The 23,974-nt window shown below is 38.3% G+C and overlaps 1 protein-coding gene across 2 annotated transcripts in view; it reads right to left on the reverse strand.

Annotated features, from left to right (window-relative positions):
- Positions 1–2,409: 2,409 nt before the first annotated feature.
- STAG2 (stromal antigen 2) overlaps positions 2,410–23,974 on the reverse strand; it is a 47,672-nt gene continuing 26,107 nt past the window's right edge. For both annotated transcript variants that reach the window (XM_032227185.1, XM_032227186.1), the window contains exons 11-34: positions 23,537–23,635; positions 23,361–23,440; positions 22,213–22,320; positions 21,876–21,987; positions 20,815–20,932; positions 20,125–20,228; positions 19,207–19,299; positions 18,051–18,140; positions 17,614–17,817; positions 17,204–17,274; positions 16,282–16,369; positions 16,084–16,164; positions 14,777–14,869; positions 13,444–13,618; positions 12,195–12,334; positions 11,781–11,882; positions 10,629–10,777; positions 9,323–9,451; positions 8,652–8,857; positions 7,275–7,464; positions 7,067–7,180; positions 6,478–6,604; positions 6,109–6,186; positions 2,410–4,610 (exon numbers count right to left, since the gene is read on the reverse strand). In XM_032227185.1, the coding sequence (XP_032083076.1) occupies positions 4,587–4,610; positions 6,109–6,186; positions 6,478–6,604; positions 7,067–7,180; positions 7,275–7,464; positions 8,652–8,857; positions 9,323–9,451; positions 10,629–10,777; positions 11,781–11,882; positions 12,195–12,334; positions 13,444–13,618; positions 14,777–14,869; positions 16,084–16,164; positions 16,282–16,369; positions 17,204–17,274; positions 17,614–17,817; positions 18,051–18,140; positions 19,207–19,299; positions 20,125–20,228; positions 20,815–20,932; positions 21,876–21,987; positions 22,213–22,320; positions 23,361–23,440; positions 23,537–23,635 (2,775 nt within the window). In that variant the 3' untranslated portion in view covers positions 2,410–4,586. The remainder of the gene's footprint in view (positions 4,611–6,108; positions 6,187–6,477; positions 6,605–7,066; positions 7,181–7,274; positions 7,465–8,651; positions 8,858–9,322; positions 9,452–10,628; positions 10,778–11,780; positions 11,883–12,194; positions 12,335–13,443; positions 13,619–14,776; positions 14,870–16,083; positions 16,165–16,281; positions 16,370–17,203; positions 17,275–17,613; positions 17,818–18,050; positions 18,141–19,206; positions 19,300–20,124; positions 20,229–20,814; positions 20,933–21,875; positions 21,988–22,212; positions 22,321–23,360; positions 23,441–23,536; positions 23,636–23,974) is intronic.

Consider the following 23,974-nt stretch of genomic DNA (forward strand, 5'->3'; position numbering starts at 1 on the left):
GACAATTAGTTCGCTTAATTGGTTCATGACTCTCCGAGACCCCTTGCCAAGTTCTGCAGATATCAGCCTGGCAGCTCTCCAAGGCAGATAAGGTCTGTGACGGTAAATCCTCCCTTGAAAGACTTTGCTGGATGTGAATGAGCAGAATTCAGTCAATTAATAAAAAGGCCGCTGGCGGGCCACAACACTTGGGTGAGGTGGGGGTTGGACTAGATGACCGACAAGGTCCCTTCCAACTCTTGTTGATCTGTTGTGAAAAATTCAGTAAAACGTTTTGCATGGAAGGGTACCAGGGCTGAGAGAAGCGAAAGGAAGTTGTTTTCTATCGAGCCAGAGGCGGACGGTGGATCAAAGTGCTTTTACAAAATTCCTGCAGCGTATGGATTTGTGATTTATCCTGGCATTGGAAAGAAAAACATTACTAATAAGCAAAATGTGTGTCCTCTTCTGTTTGCATGCCAGGCTGTATCAGACCTTTCCCTCATCCACTTCCTGCTTCCCGTGGCCTGTGTGCACTGAATAATATTTGCATTTTCCCTCCGACAACATACCTTCCTCTTAGGGAGGAAATTCCTGTTCAACTTTTCTTCCAATCTACTTTAAACAATCGTTTCCTGAGGTCTGCCCCTGCTTTTATTTCCATTTTTTTTTTTAGTAACATAACAGTATCATTAAAAAGCCAGAAGACCTGCTTATTGCCAGCAATTCAGCATTCTCAAAATTAAAGCAACTGACAAAATAATCCCTGCTTTATTGGAATTTTTTTTTTTTTAGCAATCTTTATTATTGACGTGCAAGGAGTTTGTTGTTTTGCAATTAAATATAATTTGTTGTTTTGCAGCGTGCCAGAAAGGAAACGAAAACCTGCCCATAAATGTTTTCCACACACTTGTTTTCTGCACTTTTCCTGGCCTGTTGCTTATGGAGGCATTAATTTGTGCAAATGGAAACTTGTCGTAAGGGGAGGAAAGCGTGCGTAGGATGTGAAGTCCAAGGATTAGAACTAGGAGGGGGGAAAGGAATCAAAACATTGAATGTATTTTTTGTTTGTTTTTGTTCTTTGGGCCTCAATCCAATCCCGGATAAAAATAGCTACTCAATGTGATTACTTGGCCAATGAGAGAATATTTGTAGTGCAAAGTTGGTGTTCTCTGAGCTTGGTTCTTTTCGTGCTGACGTTTCATTACCCAACTAGGTAACAGCATCAGCGCTAGAAGGAAGTGGGGTCTGTGGAATAGAAAAGGACTGTGGGGGCCTTTGGTGCTCTCCAAGTTTCATTTTCTTGGCAGACATTTCATTACCCAATTAGATAACGTCATTTTTTTTCAGGGCCGTTATAACTTCAGTCGCTCAATGAATGGTTATATATCAAGGACTATTTGTATGTGTGTGCCCTGAACTATCAGGTTGTCTATTTCTGTCCTAAACATTATTTTAATGTTGTTAAGTGAAAACAGCTTGGTGGAAAAGAAAGCATTGTTCCCGTAGATTTTGCATTCCAAGGAATCCTTGTTGGTCCATCCCACTGCTAAGCTGTATTTGACAAAGGCCCACCACAGCAATTTTTCTAGGACAGAGTGTCTTGTGAAGTTGTCTTCAACCTAGCTTCTTCTCAGCAGTATACACATGCTTATTAGAAGAACTACGGACAAGATAGAAGCCTTCCAATATTTGAGGGGCCGTCACAGAGAAGACGGGGTCCACCCATTCTCCAAAGCACCTGAGGGCAGGCTAGGAAGTCATGGATGGAAGCTAATCAGAGAGATCCAAACCAAGAAATTAAGGAGGAATTTGCTGTCGGTGAGAACAATTAATTAGTGGAACAGCTCGCCTTCCAAAGTTGTAGGTGGCTCGACCACTGGAGGTGCTTAACAAGAGACTGGGCAGCCGATTGTCCGGAATGGTCTGGGGTCTCCTGCTTGAGCAGGGAGTTGGACTAGATGACCTTCAAAGTCCCTTCCGACTCTTATTCTGTAATTCAGTTGTTGGCAAAGTGTCTTGCCAAAAGGATCTCATTCCAGGAAAAGGGGGAGGGGAACAGTTTAATGATTAAATTTTGTGGGAATGTGTGCACTGCATACATACATACACCTGTGTCAAAAAGAGTTTTGAGATCAGGTCTCCAAAAATATCAGTTCTATCTAAAGAGCCTAAATTGCCCACTTGTTACTGAGAGTATTAAATATGTAAGAAGTTGTAAATGGTCCAACGCTGGAAGTTTTTAAGAAGATAACCATTTGTCTGAAGTGGTGTAGGGTTTCCTGCCTAGGCAGGAGGTTGGACTAGAAGACCTCTAAGGTCTCTTCCAACTCTGTTATTCTATTATACATGGAGACAGAACGGGGAGGAGACCGTCGTTTTCCAACTGAAGAAATAGTTAAGACCAATCATATCGCATAACATCTCTACTTTAAATTATTAACCCAATTAGTGCTTTATTCACATTTTAAAAACTTGTACAATTTATTACAAATATAAAACAGTGCAGTTTTCCATACATTATCCCAATTCTGAGACAAACACTTAAAAGACATGGAAAAAGCTTTAATTCTTATAAACATAACATTTTTTATACCATTCACACTCTTTTTATTTTCTTCCTCTACCTTTTGATTCAAAAAGATCAAACTTACAACATACTGTAGGTTTATTTTTATTCAAAAAGTTACTTGTCTCAAGACATAAATACAAATCAGAAAACAGTACAATTAGGACGATAGAATGTGGAGGACAACAGGTTAAGGTAAATATATAAAACATTTTTAGTCTGAAAACATAAAAGCTGTAAGAACTGCTTTCACAAAGAAACACTCCTTCAAGAGTAAGAAAAAAAAATCAACAAAATCATATATATACAGTCCTCTCAGCAGTTCTATTTAAACGCAGTGGTGTAAAGGAGGAGAGAGAAAAAAAAAAGAAAGAAAAGAAATATAGGCAGTATTTTAGACATGTGAATATTTATGCAAAATGGAGTTATGCGAAACTGGCTCTGAGTATTACATCGTGATTTTCAAAATAATTACGTTATCAGGATCCTTTAGAGAATCTATGGTTTATGGCTACCACAGCCCAAGCTTTGATTAATTTTTTTTTCCTTTTGTCTAAGAGGTTCTTCTATTTGCTTATCTGAGGAAATTATCATATTGCAAGCATATTAAGGCGCATGGAATGATTAGAAATAATATACCTCAAGAACTGAGAGACAACTGACAAAAATATACATTTGTGTTATAAGTTAATATTTCCTTTAAATGTTGTCTAGCTGCCTAAGCATGGCAAAAAAAAATGAATTACGTTGAAATGACATAAATCCATGGGTTTTTATTTTTTTTAAATTTAACTGGGGGGTTGGGGGAGAAATGAAATTCACTTAAAGCTTAGCTTTCAAAGAATATGACGGGGGCACTGATGAAGTTCTATCACCCAATTCAATTTACAAACAGAAGAAATGTCCTGTAACCTGTTAGAAGTATCATTAACCTGAAGACTGCTTGCAAAGACAGAGATAGATAAAACAATATAAAATACAAATTTAAAAATCATTTTAAAGCATGAGTTCTCATGCTTAAATCTATTTTTTTAAACATTGTTAAACTTTCAATATATTTCTGAAACCTCATAATTTTTAAGTTGGAATTTAAAAGTAAGAAAAAACTAAAACTGCGCAATTATAAAATCAGCACCAATTTTTTATATATATATATATATTTATACTTTTTTATTTAAAATTTAGACCCCTATTCCCACACTCTAATAAGCTGTATATTTTTGTTTAGAATTTTTTTTTCTGCAAACATACTACAATAAGCTTCTTTATTTGGAGACAAAATACAGTGGCACTACTGGAAGGAATCTCACAATATTACATTTGCTTTTCTTAAAGGACAAGCAAACTCTTAGGGTTAAAGATGGGTAAGCTGAAATGGTATCAGTGCTTTCTGGCAGTTTATGATTCTTGGATATTTCATGAATATGTAACAAGGAAGCCTTGGCGTGTTTTTTTAATATTCTATAATAATTTCTGAATTAAAAAAAAATCACTCGTAATTTATTTCCATGATTATCACAACCAAAGTTTCTGTTGACCAGAATTTAAACATCACATCAAAAATGCTTTTCTTTCATCTAATTACACAGATTTCCAAACTTCAAAATCAAAACATCCCATTTAATTTTCACCTGATGCTTTGAATGATAATCTAGAAAAAATATATATAATTGCTTGAGTATGTTCAACAGATGACAGAAGTGCGTACACTAAGCACCTCTTTGATGCTAGGATTATTATTATTTTTAAAGTGATATTTATATTATGAGTTGGAAATAAACTAAACATTGTATAAATAAAATACTGGTTTCCCAACAGAAACAATAGCTTATCCTCAAGTCGTTTACTTGTCCTTTATTGTTTCAGGCAAAGAAAATTGCCCCTTCAATGTACTGGATTTTGTAAGTACATCAATTCTCCTTAGAGAAAAAAAATATCTTGCTCAGAATATCACTGTTATCTACACTTTTTAAATTTAAAAATCTCCTCTTCCACAGTAGAAAATGACTTTACCACGGAGTTATTGGCTGAACTAGTATTAAAACATTGATACCCCGAGAACCTGGAAGAAAGAGGAAAAGATCAAACTGTAAGTTTTTTTGTGAAAATACTTTTAGAATATATACAAAATATTTATCATTCAAATATTTATCATTTAAAAAAAAAATCAGCGATGGAAGCTAAAACCTTCCCAATTGTCTCTGTTTCTTCCCAGACCATGTTAATTCTACCCTTCTAAAGAGAGTTTTAAATCCAGGACATCATTATTTTGAAAGACCTTCAGAAGATGGCTACTATTTAAGCTTCGTTCTGAATTTTCTTTAAAAAACAACAACACAACCCCAACACTTATAACAACAGCAACAGAAGAAGTACAAGACTTTGCTCAATCATGTTTAACATGTGCTGCCCTCGTGTGGTGGCATCTAAGGACTATATATATATATATATATATATATATATATATATATATATATGTGTGTGTGTGTGTGTGTGTGTGTGTGTGTGTGTGTGTGTGTGTGTGTATGTATGTATGTATGTATGTATGTGTATATGTATATATGTATATGTATGTATGTATATGTATGTATATATACACATACACACAGACACACACACACATCTATTTCTAATTTATGCAGTTTCTTTCATCCATATTGTATTACATGAGGAACTCAAGGAAGCTTTGAAAAGGCTTCTTCAAGTAAAGTTATATGAAAATTATCCCATTTGTGATTATGATTTTCCCCTCCATTCCTGTTTGGCGGTAAGCAACCAGCAACTGCCAGCATTTCAAGGCAGAGAGGGCAACCTTTCCCGTAGCACAGGTAGTCTTGACTCATTTCCATCCGTTTAGTGACTGCTCGAAAGTTATAACAGCACTGAAAAATGATTTATGGCAGGCCCTGGATTAAGTGATTTGCTTAACAAACATGGGAAAGAAAGAAAGGAAGGAAGGAAGGAAGGAAAGAAGGAAGGAAGGAAGGAAGGAAGGAAGGAAGGAAGGAAGGGCTCACTTATAATAGCAATGGAAATTCTGGACTCAACTGTGGTCCTTAGTCAAGAATTACCTGTACCTGAGACCCACTCAAATAAGAACAGTACAAACCTTGTGGTTTTTTTTTTTTGAGGGGGGCAGGGGGCAGAAACACATTAACAGCAGAATCAAAGAAATAACATCGCCTGTTATTGGAATGCATGTTCTCTGGGGCAAGTTTTCAGTGACTATTTTAATTACAGCCTTTGATATGGTAATTTAATGTTAAGGTAGTCATCAAAGGTTGTGGCCATGATGAGTCTCCCTGGCCCTAGACTCTGGGAAAGACTGCAACGGAATTCCTCTCCTGCCATTATCATTGATTTCCTCCTAGTCTCAGAGGAAAGATGAAGGATCTACCCATTCCCAGCAGCAGAGATAATTCAGAATTATTCCTAAGGATTCTGAACCACGCCAGCCACCCTAGCAGGGCCTAACACCCACCCCACTTAGAAGGGTCACGTCCGAAACCCCAACCAGGAAAGAAACTGCAATTCACCCAAACTGGTCCCGTCCTACTTACAGATTCATCCATGATTGACGCAGGGTCAAAGAAATCTGGCTTTAACTCTGTTCTTTCTCTTCTGTTCTTTGATGGTGGCTAAAAGGCAAACCAGGTTATCAGTGTATTGGGTTGATTTAATTGTATTTATTCATGCAGAGTCATTAATGTGTTTCCCTCCAACCCTGACATAAGAGAGGCCAGGTTTGCATACATCTATCTAGGAAGAGAAGAGGCTCAGCATTTAAACTAAGACAAATCAACATTTTAAGTGGAAAAAGTTATTACAGAATATAACCAATCTTCTAAACGAAGGAGAATGATTTGTTTGTTTGTTTGTTTGAATGTTTTGTTTTTTTTTGCAACAAGAGTTAAGTAACTGATTCTTACTAGGTCTATGTCCATGGTATCAAAGTCCATGCCTTCATTGAGATCCTCGATGCGCCCTTCTGATGACATCATCACATCTTCGACGATGGGCTCTTCGTCATCCTCCATGAGACTAGTGCCACGTCGGCTAAAGAACATTTAAACATGGCTATGAGTGCCACTCAGTCACGCAACACCGAGTGTTCTTTCAAGCATTAAAAACTGCCAGCCCCGTATGGAAAAATTCTTATTATGAAAATAGCATTAACATTTGTGAAGAGGCTTAGCCCCACTTTTCACATGAGGGTTTAATTTTCCGTTAGTTGAATAATCTTCAGTATCGTTCAATATTAATTGGAGAGCAACTGAAAAAAAAAATCATTTCTCTTCTTGGTAACGATACATAGATTGGTGATGTTTGTCTGAAGCATCAATAATATAGAGTTCTACTTTCTATCCAGAAAAGTTATCTTTGAAGGAAAAGTTTAATGCTCCTTAAGAAGACTTTTACCCTCTTCATATAAAATTGTTGCAACCCAATTTCTAACTACCGGTGTGCAAGTGTGTAAAGCCAGTGCCCAGCTTGGGAAAACAGCCGTTGTGTACTCACATGGCGTGCTGCAAGTTGGTTCTCAGCTTCACGTAGTTCATCGCTGCCCTCTCCTGCTGCTGCCTGGCTACTTCCTCCTGCTGTCTTTGAGCCAGCATCCATGTTACCTGCGTACTGGAAGGAATGACACCTTTCTTTACAAAAACAAGGGACAGGTGCGGTATTTGAGCAGGGAGGGGATAAGGCCCAATTAAAAGCAAGCATATACTTGTAGTCGATGGGCGCCTGATGGTGCTCGGGTTGCATGGGGTAGACGCCCATGTAGCTCTCTTCCGGCCGCAACCTTTTGGGCTCCCTCATAATGGTGGAAGTGAGCTGCGGCGTCTGTAACATGATGGGCGTGTGCATGGCCTGCTCCCTGTTCAGCCACAGGCTGTCGCTGCTGCTGCTCTCCTCAGCTGCAAAGACAAAGCAGGAGCTGTGCATCAATTCAGAATCCGTGGGCTCCTCGGACAGTATCTGTAATCCGTGGGGGGCTCGGTGGCTTTCTTGCAGACATTTTATTGCCAAACTAGGTATCATCAGCAGGGCTATAGCCTAGTTGTCAACTATGAATCGAACCTACCTTTCCTATTCCTCCGTTGCCACACAAGAGTGGGAGGAAAAGGAAGGAGGATGAAATGCATCGCTAGACAAAACACAGAACTTTCTCATGGGAACCAAGGTCATCTCTAGAGGTGGTGGATAGAGACGGGGGAGTGATCCCTGGAGAGCCCGCCAATTAACCTAATTGGCAAACGTGACCTGTGACTTTTGGGGAGGGAGTTCTTTCCTATTTTAATTATAGTGAAACCGCGGGAAACATTTGGAACTGGTTTTCCATTTGATCGTGCCAATAGGATGTACCCAAGAAAGAAGTTCTTAGAGCAAGAAGACAACCTTAGCCTCAGAGCTCTAATTTGCTTGCGTTTGTAAGTCGGGATCAAGACACTCGCCTTCAAATAAGCAGTGGGTGCCATTACTTACAAAGCATGGTCTACAACATCTATCTGATTATAATTGGGATGTAATCTTGATTAGTGTTAATCTTAAGTTTTCCAAACCAGAAGGCACCATTCTGATGGGAAACAAACCAAGTAGGCTCTTAATCTATGGCACAATGTAGGGGATGTAAATACAGATAGTCCTCTACTTACAAGCATGACTGAGCCCCAAATTCCCACTGCCAAGCAAAGTGGCCAGCAAAGTGAGCTGTGCCTCATTTTACAAACTCCTCCCCACACATACAAGTGTTAAGCAAATCCCTGCAGTTGTGAAGTGAATCATGGGGTTATTAAGTGATAACCTGGCTTCCCTGATTGACTCTGCTTGCCAGAAGCCGGCTGGGAAGGTTATAAAAGGTGACCAGGTGACCACCAGACAGAGCAACTGTCATAAAATACATGCCAGTTGCCAAGTGTCTGAATTTTGATAATGGGAGCCTGAAGACGCTGCAACGTAAGTTTCACACTTATGTGACGGTCATAAACCACTTTTTTTCAGTGCTGTTGTAACTTTGAATGGCCATTAAATGAATAGTTGTAAGTGGAGGATTACCTGTATAGACTCTATACACCAAGGAAAACCACAATAAATAACTGCAAACCTTCAGGGAGTTTCCGCTTCCCTGTAGCCGGTTTTGTCTTCTTGTTCCTTACTGTTGACCCTCGATTACTAATCCCGCTGATGACTGACATCGTGTCGTCATCACCCCCAGCTAGCAAAGAATTCCTGTAAGACATGAGTGGAAGCCACACATCCTCTCTTCGAAGTGACATCTGAAAGGTCATAAACTTCTCCAGATAAGCGTACCTTCAAAAGAAAGGAGGAGCAAGGGATTACTAGAAATACTTCCTGGATTGTCTTTTAAGTTGATTGACTGAATTATTAAAGGTAGTTACTGCTGCTGTTCAAAATTATAATGTGGAAGAGATAATGGGTGATTTGTATGGTCACCAATTTTCTGATAATATATTTTTGCCACCATTAACAACATGTGTCAAGTAATCTTTTTTATTTCCTCTCTACTAAGAAAATTACAAAAACCTAGAAAACCTGGAACAGAGTTAGATAAAGGATAGATTTTTACAACTGGAATGAACCAGAAGAAATATTTCTTCATCCTCCCAGTTCCAGAAATTTGTGTTCTTCCTTACCCTGAAAAATCAGCGAGTAGTTGCCCACCCTATTTTAAGACCAGTTTCACTGAAAATTAAAAAAAAAAAATCCCTTAACTAAGCTTCTAAAACACTGTGAAAATAGCTGTAAAACACTTACACTGTTTTTTTGTCTTGCCTGAGAAGTTTGGAAGAGAATTCACTCAATATATCCAGAAATGCCAAATTTAAAGGTGGATGGCTTTCTCCTTGTGGGTTAGGCTCTTTAAAAGCAAACTCTATCCCATCTCTGAAAAAAATAATAATTCAAGTGAGCATTGCTAAGAGTATTTTCCTGACACAAAAGAGCTTGACATCAAACCCTGAATATTTCAAAAGAATAAATGGTATTACACTTCAATCAGTGCTGCTATATTTAAGACACACGGAGTAAATTATATGCCTCTTACAAGTGAGAAATTTATTTGGGGTCAAAACTAGACTGAGTCATAGCCAGAGGAGATCCAGGATTTGAACATATGACAAATTTAAATCTCGGAGATGTGCATGAAGAAAAAAAAAGTGTTTTGCTGAAACCCCAAATGCATCACATTCTGGAAATCATGCCAAACCACACCAGCTGAGTTGTGGTTCAGTGGAAACAAAACCCAGTGGGAAACCAGAGTGAGTTTGTCACCTCCTCAGCACCTCCCAGCGTGGCACATCCCACCAGCTCCCCTGGGGGCCTGCTTCCCCTGCTCAGAAATCACTGCTGTTTCCTTGGCTTTTTCCATTTTTAGCCACTTGCTGAAATCTTGTTCCAACCAGAGTAACCCTTATCTCTATCCATAGCCCCCGAATTTTGATTTAGACACAAACTGCCTGAAACCGGCAGTTTTCTACACAAAATATTTTTACATATAAACCCAATATATTCTGACAGATGCGCTGGTTCTAATTTGTTTTTCTCAAATTTATTATTCTATAGCTCGTGCAGATTAACAGGAACAAATTGGTGTAACCAAGAATACTGGCTGAATTTGTACGCAAAATGTGTCTGAAATTATCCTCATTATTAAGCAGGAATAGTGCACATGGCCAGTAATCTAGAACAGACTAAAAACACTATATAAAAGCTTAAAGTCAGTTAGTAGAGCAGCAAAGAAACCTAGTAAAATCATATCAGGACAGAATCAGAACAAGAATCAGAAACCAACATCTATGGCCCTATCTGATGGCAACCACTTATTTCTTTAATATTTATTATCAATAATGTTTTCTCCTCTTCCCATTCTGACTACACCATAGGAGTGATCATGAATGGTGAACAGTGTTAAGAGTAAGCTATATTTAACTATCTTATTTATTTCATGTCTTATCATTTTTGCTTATTGGTGGGGGACTCTCTTCATCTGATGGTGACAAGGGAAAGAATGATGGGAGGGAAATTCAATTCTTTGCAAAGTAAAGAAAAAGTCAATCATTACTTGTGTAACATAGCAATGGCTTCTCTTGTTTTCAGCTGATCGAGTCCAAACGTTAAAGCGAAACGCCGAGCCAGTTCCTTAATCCCACTGAAAGACGGCGACGATCTATCAAAATTATACCCATTTTCCTGGATCATCTCATTGAAAAGCTGCGTAAACAAAACATTTTTCCCAATCATAATACAACTTGTGTGTTACTGAACAGCACTGTTTCAGTAGTGCTTTAATGCACTCTCTCTCTCTCCCTCTCTCTCCATCCCTCCCCCTCTCTCTCTCCTAACATTATTAAACTACAAAAACCAGACTTCAAACAACATTTTATATAAACCTTTCAGTATTATATTTGGCTTACATTTCAGCAAATATGCAGGAATGAAAATAGGTTTTGCTTCATATGCAGGAATGAAAATAGGTTTTGCTTCATAAAAACACAACTGTAAAGTTTACTAAATTACAAGCTAACCTCTTGCACTTAATGGCAAGAAATAAAACAATGAAATGTCTGAATGTAGTTTTTCTGGTTCATCTGAATACAAAAGTTCTCCACAATGGTCTGACTACTATTCCCTCACAATAAGAGGCAGAATTGGAATAGGAAACTCTATGTGTGATTCCTCTTGTTTCCCCATTCTTTAGGATAATTTGGGAGTGATACGTCACCCTGCTTTACAGTGGTACCTAAGATCTCAAAAATGAAAGCTTATGTCCAACTGAGCTGTTCAAAAGTGTGAGGAATCTCTTAATTATTTCATTAGTCGTGATCTCATTGCTTCAGAAATTCTACACTTTTTAAACAATTTGAAATTGTTTAAAAATAATTAAGAGATTCTTCAAGTGTTTCAGCAACTCAACTGGACATTGAACTATTCAAATGCGGGAAGAATCTCTTACTTATTTCATTAGAAATAAGTCAATTGCTTCAGAAATTCTACTTTTTAAATTTGAAATTGAAACTTGCCTAACATGCAGAATACTATTCTAATTGTACTAGAGGTCTTTCTATGCACTTTTTGCTTATTTTTATCGCTGTTAATAAAACTTGTCCAACAGGATTACATATAGGGTTAACATTGACTCTCTTTAGTTTTTTTTTTAATAAGGCTTGTCTTTAACCAATAACCAAGATAAGTACGTGGAATAGCAAAAACATACCTGCTGCAAACTGAGAATCAATGTCTTTGCACACTGAATTTTGTCTATTTGCCTCGTTTTACTCATTGTTTCTTTGATGATATCTCCGTAGTCATTGTAATACTATCAGGATAAAAAAATAAAGATAGTTTCAATTTCAATTAGAATATATTCCTTTGTGAGAGGCATGAAAAAATGTTGGGAGACGAAGAGCAGAAGTAAAAGTAGCTTCGTTTCAAACTGGAGGAACTACACGGTAACTTGCTTTAAATATATGTTCATTTAATTTCTGGTTTTAGCCAAGGCAATGAGAGTTATCCAGAAGGACTCCCTTAATAATGAAGAAAGAAGCCTCCAGAGATTTAATACAATCACATTCATTCCCTATTTTTATATGAGAACCTCAGATCCCCTTTCCCTGTAGGCTTTCATTACCTTCATATATTGCTTAAAAATATCTGCAGCAGTGTTCATTTCCACCACGGTATATACAATAAGTTTACAAAAAGCCGCAAGCAAATTTCTTCTTTTGTGCAACGCTTCTATCTTACTGGCTTCATCATCCTGCTGTCCATCTTTAACACAAAGAAAAAAAAAGAATGTACATGAGCATTCATTCAGGAGCAGGCATTTCAATAGGATTGCGGTATCAACCACATCTTTATAACCTGGTTTTGCCCTGCAGTATTCTAACGAGGTAACAGTTCATAGCAAGAGAAAGAATAACATGCTTTGTGAGCTACCAAAAACAGACTTAAAAGATTTATTTAAAGTGGTAAAGTCCCCATTAGTATTAGCTTGAAATGAACTACTTTAAAAAAGCCTTTATATGTTTCTGAGTTGCAAAATTAACAAATTAACAAAACCTTAAAAAAGATAACCTAAATTCTTAGAGTAGCTGGTAGTTTTAAAGCTTGTTTTCAGACCTCCAGTCATTTTTTTCCTCAATCACCTGAGCAATGGGATTTTAAGGAAGTTCACACAACAGCTCACCAAACATTCATTATAAAAATTCAGAGCGCACCAAAGACTCCATACATCAGAAAAATTTAAACTATAGCTTCAAGAGCAAAGTGACCCAAGATAAGATGAAACAGAGCTCAAGGGCTCTCGGCTTTGCATATGAGAAACACATCATTCCAGAGGTGCTTTTTTCAAGAGGCAACTGGACTTTCGGTTTTTTCTTTGAAGAGGTTTCGCTTCTCATCTGAGAATCTTCTTCAGCTTCTCTCAGAAGCTTCTTCTGCTCTCCGAGTTGAAGAAACTTTTTGGATGAGAAGTGAAACGTCTTCAAAGAAAAATCCAGAAAGTCCAGTTGCCACTTGAAAAAAGCACCTTTGGGACAACCATGACCTTGGATGACTGAGAATCTCCACAGATACGTAATTCCAGACTTTCTCATAGGAAAAACCTCAGCAGGACAAGTAAGGCTGAGCAAGTTGTACCTCTACATCTCAAAGGGGACAGGACTAAAGTCCTACTCTTTTCTAACTAAGTACCATCCTTGGGAGACCAAATAAACACTCTGTGGAGACCAAGATCTAACCCTGCAATTCCTGTTGTAACCTCCATGTCTGGCTATGTTAAAAAAATAAATAAAGTACAATTCAGGGAGAAAAAGAGACGTGAGAACCTGTTGCTACGAAAAAGAAATCACAGAGACAGATCTCCGCAGAACCCATACCTGCACTGTTGCTATCATCGTCTTGGTCAATAAAGACATGATCAAGAATAAAACTCAGGAGCTCAGACTGTAAGGAAGAATCAGGAGTGTAAACTAATGGCTCTAACATGTCACGTCCACCTGACATGATCTGATGGCTGAAGATCATTAACACATCACACAAAATAGTGAAGGCCTGCAAGGGAAGGAATGACAGGCCTTGTTAAAAAAGGAAGGGCGAAAGAAAAACACAAATCTTTATCACAAGTCCTCTAGAAAGTTAGGCCCTTAGAACAGTGGTTCTCAACCTGTGGTCCACGGACCCCCGGGGGGGGGGGGAATGTCATCACAGAGGGTCTGTGGAGGCTTGATGAAATGTTATGATTTAAATCTTGTGTTAGGTCTGTGGTGAAGAAACGGTTGAGAACCACTGCACTGAGAAAATTACCCCAACGTGCTTTTTTCAAGAGGCAACTGGACTTTCTGGTTTTTCTTAGGCTGGGAGACTAAGACATAAGAAGAACGGTTGCAGGAATTGGGTATGTCTAGGAGAGCTAGAGGCGACTTGATAGCAGTATTCCAATATTTGAGGGGCTGCCATAAGAAAGGGGAGGGGGAGCGTCATCAAGCTATTCTCCAAAGCGCCTGAAGTCAAGACAAGAACCAGTGGATGGAAACTAACCAAAAAAAAGAATCAACCAAATTTCCTAATGGTGAGAACAATGAACGAGAGGAATGCCATTCCTCACCATCCAGTCAGAGCTGAAGAAGCTTCTAGGAGGAAAAGCTAAACGTCTTCAAAATAAACCAGAAAGCCCAGTTGCCTCTTGAAAAAAAAGCACCTTCGGGACAACCATGATCTGAATGACTGAGAATCTCCATAGACGCTTAGAAAATTGTGTTAACATACCCGACTATGTTTTTAAAAGTATTGTCACAATACAAAACTGTCTCATTGAATAGAAGTCATTCAAAGTCATTATTTGGAACTAACAGATTTATTATTCATTTTTACAGCATTATCTTTTCTTGTATTTACTGTGTACTTTTACCTTAGCTGTACTTACTTTGTTAGTAATGAAATTATACTATCTTTTATACAAATATATAACTTGGCACCTTCTTAGGTTTTGCCCTTTCAAAAAGTATACAGACCTCTCCTTCTGTTTCAATACAGTTGGCAGGGCAAAATTTGAAAAAAACAAAAACAAAAAACAAAGAGTTTCAGATCTGTTTCATTAACCAGGGCACACAAATAATGCTGCACTTTCCTACACACAATGGTTAGTGCCAATGAAAAATGATTCCTGCATTAAAACCGTCTAATGGTCAGATATTAAAATCTGTGACTAACCTGTTCTTTAACAGCAGTATTTACATTGGTAAGGTAGTGCTGACAGATTTGACAAAAAACTCTCATCTGTTTCTTTAAGCGTAGAAGGTCCTCCTTAAAAATGAAATGATATTAAACAGTGAGTGTGTTTATTTTGAATTATACTTGCATGATAAATAGAAGTGAGCATTAAAAAAAAAAAGAAATGTGATAAGTTTTTCTATGGAGGGAAACAGTAAAACTTCCCGTAAGAATTCAGGTCATTTGATCTTTCACTGGCCCTACTTCTGCAAATCAGGAAAGAGATTCCACCTTATTTCTATCCCTCTTCTTATTGCAAAGCGGAAATAACTCTCATGTTACTCCAATGTCAGCTATTTTTACTCTGGTAAAGGTAAAAGTTCCCTCGTACATATGTGCTAGTCATTCCTGACTCTAGGGGGCGTTGCTCATCTCCGTTTCAAAGCTGAAGAGCCAGCGCTGTCCGAAGAAGTCTCCGTGGTCATGTGGACGGCATGACTAAATGTCGAAGGTGCACGGAACGCTGTTACCTTCCCATCAAAGGTGGTCCCTATTTTTCTACTCGCATTTTTGCTTTTGAACTGCTAGGTTGGCAGAAGCTGGGACAAGTAACTGGAGCTCATTCCGTTACGCGGCACTAGGGATTCAAAACTGCTGTCCTTTCTGATCGACAAGTTCAGCATCTGAGCCACTGAGCCACAGCATCCCTTTTTACCCTAAGTGTACTTCAAATGGAGTTTTTACTCCTATTTAAGTATATCTGTGTGCATGCGCACGTATGCGTGCGCGCACGTGCACACACACACACAAATATATATATATAAAATGGGATTTATTGTCAGCTTCCAAAGAAGGAACCCTGAAAGTTTGAAATGGCCCATCATGCTTGGGTTTTGTATAGATAGTCTTCAACTTATAACAATTTGTTTACAGACAGTTCTAAGTATAGGGGGGGAGGGGGGGAGACCGATGAACGTTTTTGCACACTTACAACCACTGCAGCATACCCATAGGCCCGTTATAAATATTTGGAACTGGCATGTATTTATGATCGTTGCAGTGTCCTGGGACACTGGATCTTCTGGCAAGCAAAGTCAATTGGGGAAGCCAGATTCAATGTTATTCACTTAAGAACTGCAGTGATTCACTTAACATCTGTGACGAAAGTAAAAGGGGGCAAAGCCCACTTAACAAGCGTCTTGCTTGGCAACAGAAAAGTTTGGCCCCCCCTTTGTGGTCGTTAAGTCGAGGATTACCTGTACCCCGTTACCACGGACTGAAATTTTTCTGGTGCCGCCAGCACTTACCTTGGTAGAACTGCTCTCAGCTACTTTTGCTAGCTGCCAGAGGATTACATAGTGAGTACACTGCAGTGCGTGAATAACAATCTGTGTTTCGAAAAGGAAAGGAAAAGTTTGAGAGTAAGGTATGATCGTTCTCAGCTTGCTCTATTATTTTATATTGTCCTTTCAAAGGAACAACAACAACAGCAAAAAATTACTAACCTGTTCAGGCATATCTCCATTCTCAATGCCTGTTTTTAGTAGCTTGTAGTTACAACTAAACAAGTCCCACCTTGACAGATCATGTGCACTGAAAATTAAAATGAAACAAAACAAAAAAAAGCATGAAGGCCTCTGATTCATTGTTTCTTCTCACACTGTACTGAACGGATAGCACAAGCAGTGACTGCGGTCATTGAACAACTGAATGACTACCCTTTGTAATCGGGTTCTGTTACACATGCTACTGTCAAAAGAATTCCAATGTAAGCACAAAGCCCCAATCCGTGGAGATGTAAAGCTCTGGCCATTTATTTAGTTGATTTTCATCCCAGTTTTATTGTTGTTTATAATTCAACATACCTAATACTCCTTCCTCTTATTTTCCCCAAAACAAACAACTCTATAAGGTGAGTTCATCTGGAAGAGTGGAATTGGCCCAAAGTCACCCAGCCAGCTTTCATGCCTAAGGCGGGAGTAGAACTTACCGTCTCCTGGTGATAGGCCCAAAGTCACCCAGCCAGCTTTCATGCCTAAGGCCCAACTAGAACTCACTGTCTCCTGCCATTAACCCTTCAACCATTAGACCATTTACTTTTGCCCTCAACTTATTTTCTTTTAAAGGATTGCCACATAGATGCATGTATAAACATATTTGGTTATTCTGACTTAATACTCTAATTGTGTAGAATGCATAGCAGTGTCCTGTATCATTTTTTCGCTGTCTAATATTACTCTCAGTACCCATTAAAGGCAGAATGAGGAGAGCGATCCTAGCAAGACATAGCAGAAGTTGAAACAAAACCGAAAATGAGTGGACCCTTTTTTTAAAAAAATGTACGTACAATAAAACAATTCCTAAAGCCTCACATAAAGGAACAAAATTAAGACCAGTGAAAGGTGGACAAGCTGTTGCTTTACTTACTTATGAAAAGCAGTAATTCGCTTTAATGTTGATAAGACCTGATAGGCGTCGTCTTCGTCAGGTTCTTCTCCCTAGGTTTCAAAAGTTGTAGAGTTGCAATTCAGCCAATGATTTCAAGAAGTCAAAGGATGACCTTCTGCTCTATTTTAATATTAAGAAGTATTAAACCAATACGTGAAGTGTATTTATTTATTTGAGAAACATACACAGGCAATCCGTCTGTTTATCTGGGCTTTATCTGGGCGCAATGAAAAGCCAGGAGACAAAAGGTTAGCTTGAAGAGGGAGACATTGAGAGAGAGAGAGGGAGAGAGAGGGAGGGGAGCAAGATAGAGGGAGGGAGGGAGGGAGACAGTGACAGTGAGAAGGTGGGAGGAAGAGAAAGAGAGGTGGGGAGAGAGGGATACGTACTTCCTGCAGAAAATCTTCAAGGAGCCGGTTGAATTTATCTGCTAGTTCATCTATGAGCTGGCTTCTTGCAATATCTACTCGGTTAAAGATGGTGAACTCCTCGTTGCAGAGGGCGTGGTAAGTTTTAGAACAAGCTTCCAAAACGTCAGTATCTGTGTGCTTTTCTACAATATCCCGGATCTGTCGTAATAAGGCATCCAAATGCTAGTAAAAAGATGGAAAAAAAGAGAGAATCAACCAACCATCGATTTTCTGATGTGCTTGTTCAAATTCCTGTTCGCTCATCGCCATCACAGCCCCTTGCTCCAAAGGAACTGGGCTTAATTGTTGTGATAGTACAAACAGCCATGGCCTTAGCTGCAGACCCCGCAGGGGCAGGCCAGCCTTGGGTCAAAAGATCTGTTCAGTTTTCATCCGGTTCTTTTAACTTGGCTTACCTTTTCTAATCTCCCTGTTGTGTAGATTTCCAAGTCAAAATATTGTGGCAACTGTAACAAGTTGGTGACTTTCTCAGCGTCTACAGAATACTGTGGAGATGGATGACAATTCATTAAATCCCAAACATTTCCCCATAAAATCAGTGTTTCACTTTTCACAATTCCAAAGGTGAGCTTCATTTAAGAAATCTAAAATGTTCAGTATTACCGTGTTTCTCCAAAAAGAATGCCGTGTCTTATTTTCTTTTGACCCCCCAAAAAAAGCCTTTTTTGGGGAGGGTTCTAATTACTGACTCACCTGACGGTGGCGGCACCGACAGCCCCGCCCAGCAGGAGCCTGCTGCTGGCCCACTTCTTCTGCCGCTTGCTGTCATTCACATGCATCGCCCTGGCCTCTGTTTCGCCTTCAGCTGCCTTCCAGAAGCGGCCACAGAAGGTGGCGAGGCAGGTGTTGAGTTGTGTGAGGCCTAGTAAGTAGGGCAGCTCCCCCCTCCTCCCCAAGTTTATTTTTTATCTGTGTGCCTCACTTCACCCCCTGCGCCCAGGGGTGGGCGGGGTATTAATTATGGCTAATTTTGTGGGTGGAGCTTAATTTGATCGCGCACACTCAAAAACGTGATAGGGCTCCTTTTCAAGGTGGGTCGTCTTTTTGGAGAAACACAGTAGACAATGGGGAATCAGAATTAGCAAACATTCTTCAGTAAATGTCATTAGAACATTGAAAGTGTCACCAAGTTTCAGGAAACTTTAGCAAAAAGACGGAATCCCAGGGAGAGGTAAATAAAAACCCCACACTTTTTGAAAACATGGAGAGCTGTCACCCATAATAATTTTTATCAAAATAGGCTAATCAACTATTTACTTTGTTACAAGACAACCTTCTTATGCAACTGTGACCTAAGCATTGTAGGAGATGAGCAGGGGGAGCCTGAGGGCGAGGTCAAATGCGTCATCAGTTGGGAGTCACTATGCTCCACAAGAGACAGCTCCCATGAATTCCGTTAATTCTTATCAAGGGCCGATTTGTTTTGACCATTAGTAGATCAGATTCATCAGGTAGCATGAAATAAACTCATCATACTTCTGAGCTCTATCCCAGCCCCTGGCCCGACCAGCATGCCATCAACATAGAAACAAAAACAAAAATTGCACTCACTTTTGCTAAAAGCTGAGGAAGTGCGATAGCAAAAAGCTCTGTGATCTTAGTTCTGTCATCCAACTGGGCTTTTTTCTCCTTTGCTGTAAGGACCTAAGTAATAAAAAAACAAAAAACAAAATAAGGATCAGCAGGATTAAAGGACTGGTTTTATCAGCATCTGTGGGATGCAATCCCAAAATGTGATTCATTAATAGTCAATATCTAGTACAGGAGCCAAATTCAACTACATTTCAAAAAGGATCCATAATCTCAGAATTAAGAAACTGTTTCCAGTGTCCTTCCAAACATGACATTCTGTTATTCTAAAGGAATTATTTCAGTCACCATTCAGAGGAATCAAGATGTTTTTCACTAACATGTGCTCAAAAAAGGGAATGCAGTAGATTGCCGAGCAGCTTTAGAATGAGTGTTGCAAATAAATTCTGTTGTAGGGCTTTTTTTAACAGTCACCAGAATTTTGCTGTGTAATATTTTTACCTAAAAATTAGAATTAAGTGCTATGACTGTTATCAAGCAAACAAGCTCGGGATTTTTCAAGACCTTCAAATGGTTCACTCTAACCCCAGAAATAGAAGATTACTGGGGCTAAAAATAACATGTTTTCACTGTCTACTGTAGGCATGCATTCTGATTCCAAAGAGATGAGATTATACACTTATTTTGAATTGCACACAGTAATATTACAATGAATATGAAATGTTAAAGGCTAGTGCATAATTTTCTTTGAAATTATAGGTTATCTTGATGTTTCTTTCAACAACTGTGATTCTACTGCCGATGTAATGCACACTGGCTCAAAACTCAAATACAATGGATAACTATGAATAAACTTCATTTTTCTCTGAAAAAAACATTAAAATTAGCTGGATAATATATTAGCATTATGTTTATAACATATATTTTTTTTAAAAATACCCGTTTTCCTGTGCCTCTTCCTACAGGGGGATGACATTCAGCTGCTTGTCTAATTGTACACAGCATTATTTCAATTAGTGCACTTTCCTGTTTGTCTGTTAAAGCTGAAATAATTAAAAAGAAAAAGAAAAATGTCATTTCTTTTAATCATGTATGTTAAGAACCTCTTGAACATATCATAAGATTTAATCACAAGAATTGCTGATCAATTATTTATTGTACCTCAAACTTGTAGATTAGTACACTAAATTAGCTACTGTCCTGACACCAGAACTAAACAGAAAACAAACTGATCTAGAAGAAATACTTAAAATTCCTATGCCTGAAATCTCATTTGGAAAGCCTCTTAATCTAAGTTTTCTTTGAATTTAAATATTTAATAAAATAACTTCTCTATTTTTATATGTAACTAAACATGTTAACAATAGTTAGAAGTTACTACTACTGTTTAATCATTTTAACTGCTCATTTTTGCAAATAAATTCATTTTAGAGACATATCACCTGGTATTTCTTTGAAAACTCAAATCAACATGATCATAATTTCTAAACTAATTTACTCAAAGTTTTCTAAGTTATTTCAATTGTGGCTTGTATGATTTGACTGAATTCCTTTTACTTTCTTGAAGTTAGGGACACCTATCCTGGCATATGCCTTTTAAAACATGCTTTTAAAACAGTGAAATCTTACGTTCTTCTCCATTTAGGGGTTCTTCCAACAGGAGGCTATTCATACATTCCCAGTCCTTCAAAAGGTCAGTTGCACAATCCCACATGCTGTCCACCAAATAAGCAGCATGCTCATGTAACTGAAAAAGAGCCAGAGGTGTTTACTGTGCATTTTATGAAAAGCTTCCCAAAGTGTTATTAAAAAAAGCAAACACCATTGGTAATTTAAGGGAGAAAATGTATACCCTGTTTCCCCGAAAATAAGACAAGAGTCTTATTTTCTTTTGACCCCCAAAATAAGCAATTGGCCTTATTTTTGGAGAGGTCTTATTATTTTTGAGGTCCAGGAGGTGGCCAGCATGGTCACCTCATAGTTGCTGCTGTGTTGCAATATTTTCGGGGAGGGCTTATTTTAACGCATGCTCTTCAAAAGCCCAATTGGTCTTATTATCTGAGGAGGTCTTATTTTCAGGGAAACAGGGTACATAGAGAAGGCATGAGCACTATACTAAGAACGTTGTGTTATTTGCCTCAGGTCCATCATGTCTTCTCACTTTTTAATATTACTTTTAATCAATTAAAACCTGTTTGCTAAATGAACTCGATTTCAATTGGCTTTGCAATCCAAATGATCTTTTATTGGGTAGCCACCCTCTTGGAAAAACAGGCCATTACTATTTTTCCTCTCTCCCACATTCTTACATCATTAATATTAAGATGTTCAATACTGAGCAGTGTTAGGGGATGAATTTGGAGGTTCTTATAAACAAGCATACACAAGATAAATAGAATCAGAACTACAAAGATGCCATGTCTTGCAAGAGTATTTAAAAAGCTTTGGACACTAATAAATTTACACAAAGTTCCCGTAACTACATTCAGCAACACAATAATTAAAGGAAGCTTTACTTAAGGATCTACAATACATTAGTACAATAATCATATGGATTAAGCAGTTTACAAAATATTGCAGTCTTAGGCAATTCTTCTTAACAAGTGGAAATTAATTTGGCTCAATGGAAAACACAAACAAAGCATTTCTGAAGAATAGTTTGACAAAATAAGTAAGAAATGTGTACATACCTCACTTTCCAAAAAGAAAAATACTAATGTTTTGACAAGATTAGCGTTTGGACCTTGCCTTCCTCTTCTTTTAAGAATTCCATCTTCCTCAGGGTCTCTGCGACTGAAAAGCCTTCCCAGAAAAAAAAAGGGGGGGGAGGGGGGGAGAGAAGCATAATTGTAGTTAGCTAAAAATAAAAGTGTTGTTGACACACGACAGATTTAGTTCTTAGTCGCTCCAGAGGAAATCCGAATTCCCCATGCGGGGAACCACAAACTTATTTAAATGGCTCAGTGATTCAGCTGTGTCTAATTCACAACTTACAGTTGGTTTAATGAAATGTCACTTTCTCCTTACTTTTTATACAGAAATTCTCCTGCTGCTACAGCCACTGGCCGATGAGCTGAGTAAACCAGATGATAGACATTTTCACAGTCTTCTGCAGTCAGAACTTCTTCACTACTCCTAAAAATACAGCAATTGTTAAAAGGGTAAGCAAAAAAGGTGGTCCTTGATTTATGACAGTTCACTTAATGACCATTTGAAGTTACGATGACACTGGAAAAAGTGACTGTTTTTCACACACATGACTGTTGCAGAATCCCCATGGTCACATGATTTATATTTATATGCTTGGCAACTGACCAGTGGTGGGTTCCTGATCCCGGTGCAACCAGTACAGTGCAACGGGGCCCGGCGTCCCCCACATACGCGCTCGCACATGCGCACAGCACGCGCATGTGTCCACACCTCCACAATGTTCCAGCTGCTTGGCGGAGTGTCACGCAGGGGCCATATGCTCTGTGTGCGTAAGCGCCAAAGAGCTCAAATGCAGGTAAGGAGCTCGGGCGGGCAGGTGGGCCCTCCGAAGCATCGTACCGGGGTGTACCGCCTGCAACCCAACTCACCACTGCAATTGACTCCCATTTATGATGGTGGCAGTGTCCTGGGTCATGTGATCCCTTTTTGAAACCTTCTTACAAGCAAAGTCATTGGGGAAGCCAGATTCACTTAACAACCTGGTTACTAATTTAACAACTGCAGTGATTAACTGAACAAATGTGGCAAGAAAAGTTGTACAATGGGGCAAAATTTACTTAACAAATTCCTCACTTAGCAACATAAATTTTGGGGTCAAGTTGGTCGTAAATTGAGGACTATCTGTACTTAAATACTAAAAATACTACTGGAATAAAATAGAGGTGGTTACTTTTAACTGTAGATTACCCAAATTCTAAATATTCAATTTAAAGCAAGGTTTCATGTCTATATACATTAAGTAATTGAAGAAGAACTCAAAGATGGACCTCTGAGAATCTCACTAGTCTCCATGAACTTTTAGCAGCATAGACAACACAAAATCATTCATACATTTTTATCCAACTTTATCATGACACCCTAAAAAAATTGCTGTCTTAAAAGATTTCAGAAACTACATTTATACAAAAAGGACAAATTAATACCATGAGTATCTAATTATTTGAAATAGGATTTGAAACACTTACTGTAAAACAAGAGTAAGTAGTTTTATTGCTTGCACTGCAACATCATATTCTTTGTCAAGAGTCATTGACACAATTCTGTCCTAGTAGGAAGAATATTTAGTTTGTAAAATTAAAAACTGTTATAATGAAAAGCCTGGAATATTTCATTAAAAGGAAAAGAGAGAATGAACACTTACCTTGAACCGGCTGGTGAAGAGTTCTAATTTTGAATTCAGTTCTTTATTATAGTAAAGCCCTTGCAAAGCTGTAAGACATTTGAGTCTCACTTCCCCTTGCTAAAAAAAAATCAGGAAATAAAATAACAGTTCTTAAGTTTTCATTTTTCAACACTGGACAATATGTTAATTAGTTTTGGGAGGTCTACATTTATATTGTGGTTTCCCTTACTGGGTCCACTTGTTAAATACTGAATTACAATGGAAAATTAATTTCTACATAAATGAAACAAACTACATCAAGCTGAGAAAGTTTACAGTTTTAACTACAACACTTTCAATTCAGCCTTGAAGCAGATTGAAAACCAAGGCACTTAATAGCTGGTATTTGAAAAAAAAAGTTTTATTCTGTCCCAGCTAGAAGAGAAATCCAACCTTATGATTTTACACCCTGCTGTT

Source organism: Thamnophis elegans, chromosome 12 (genome assembly GCF_009769535.1).
Source record: "Thamnophis elegans isolate rThaEle1 chromosome 12, rThaEle1.pri, whole genome shotgun sequence".
NCBI lineage: Eukaryota > Metazoa > Chordata > Lepidosauria > Squamata > Colubridae > Thamnophis > Thamnophis elegans.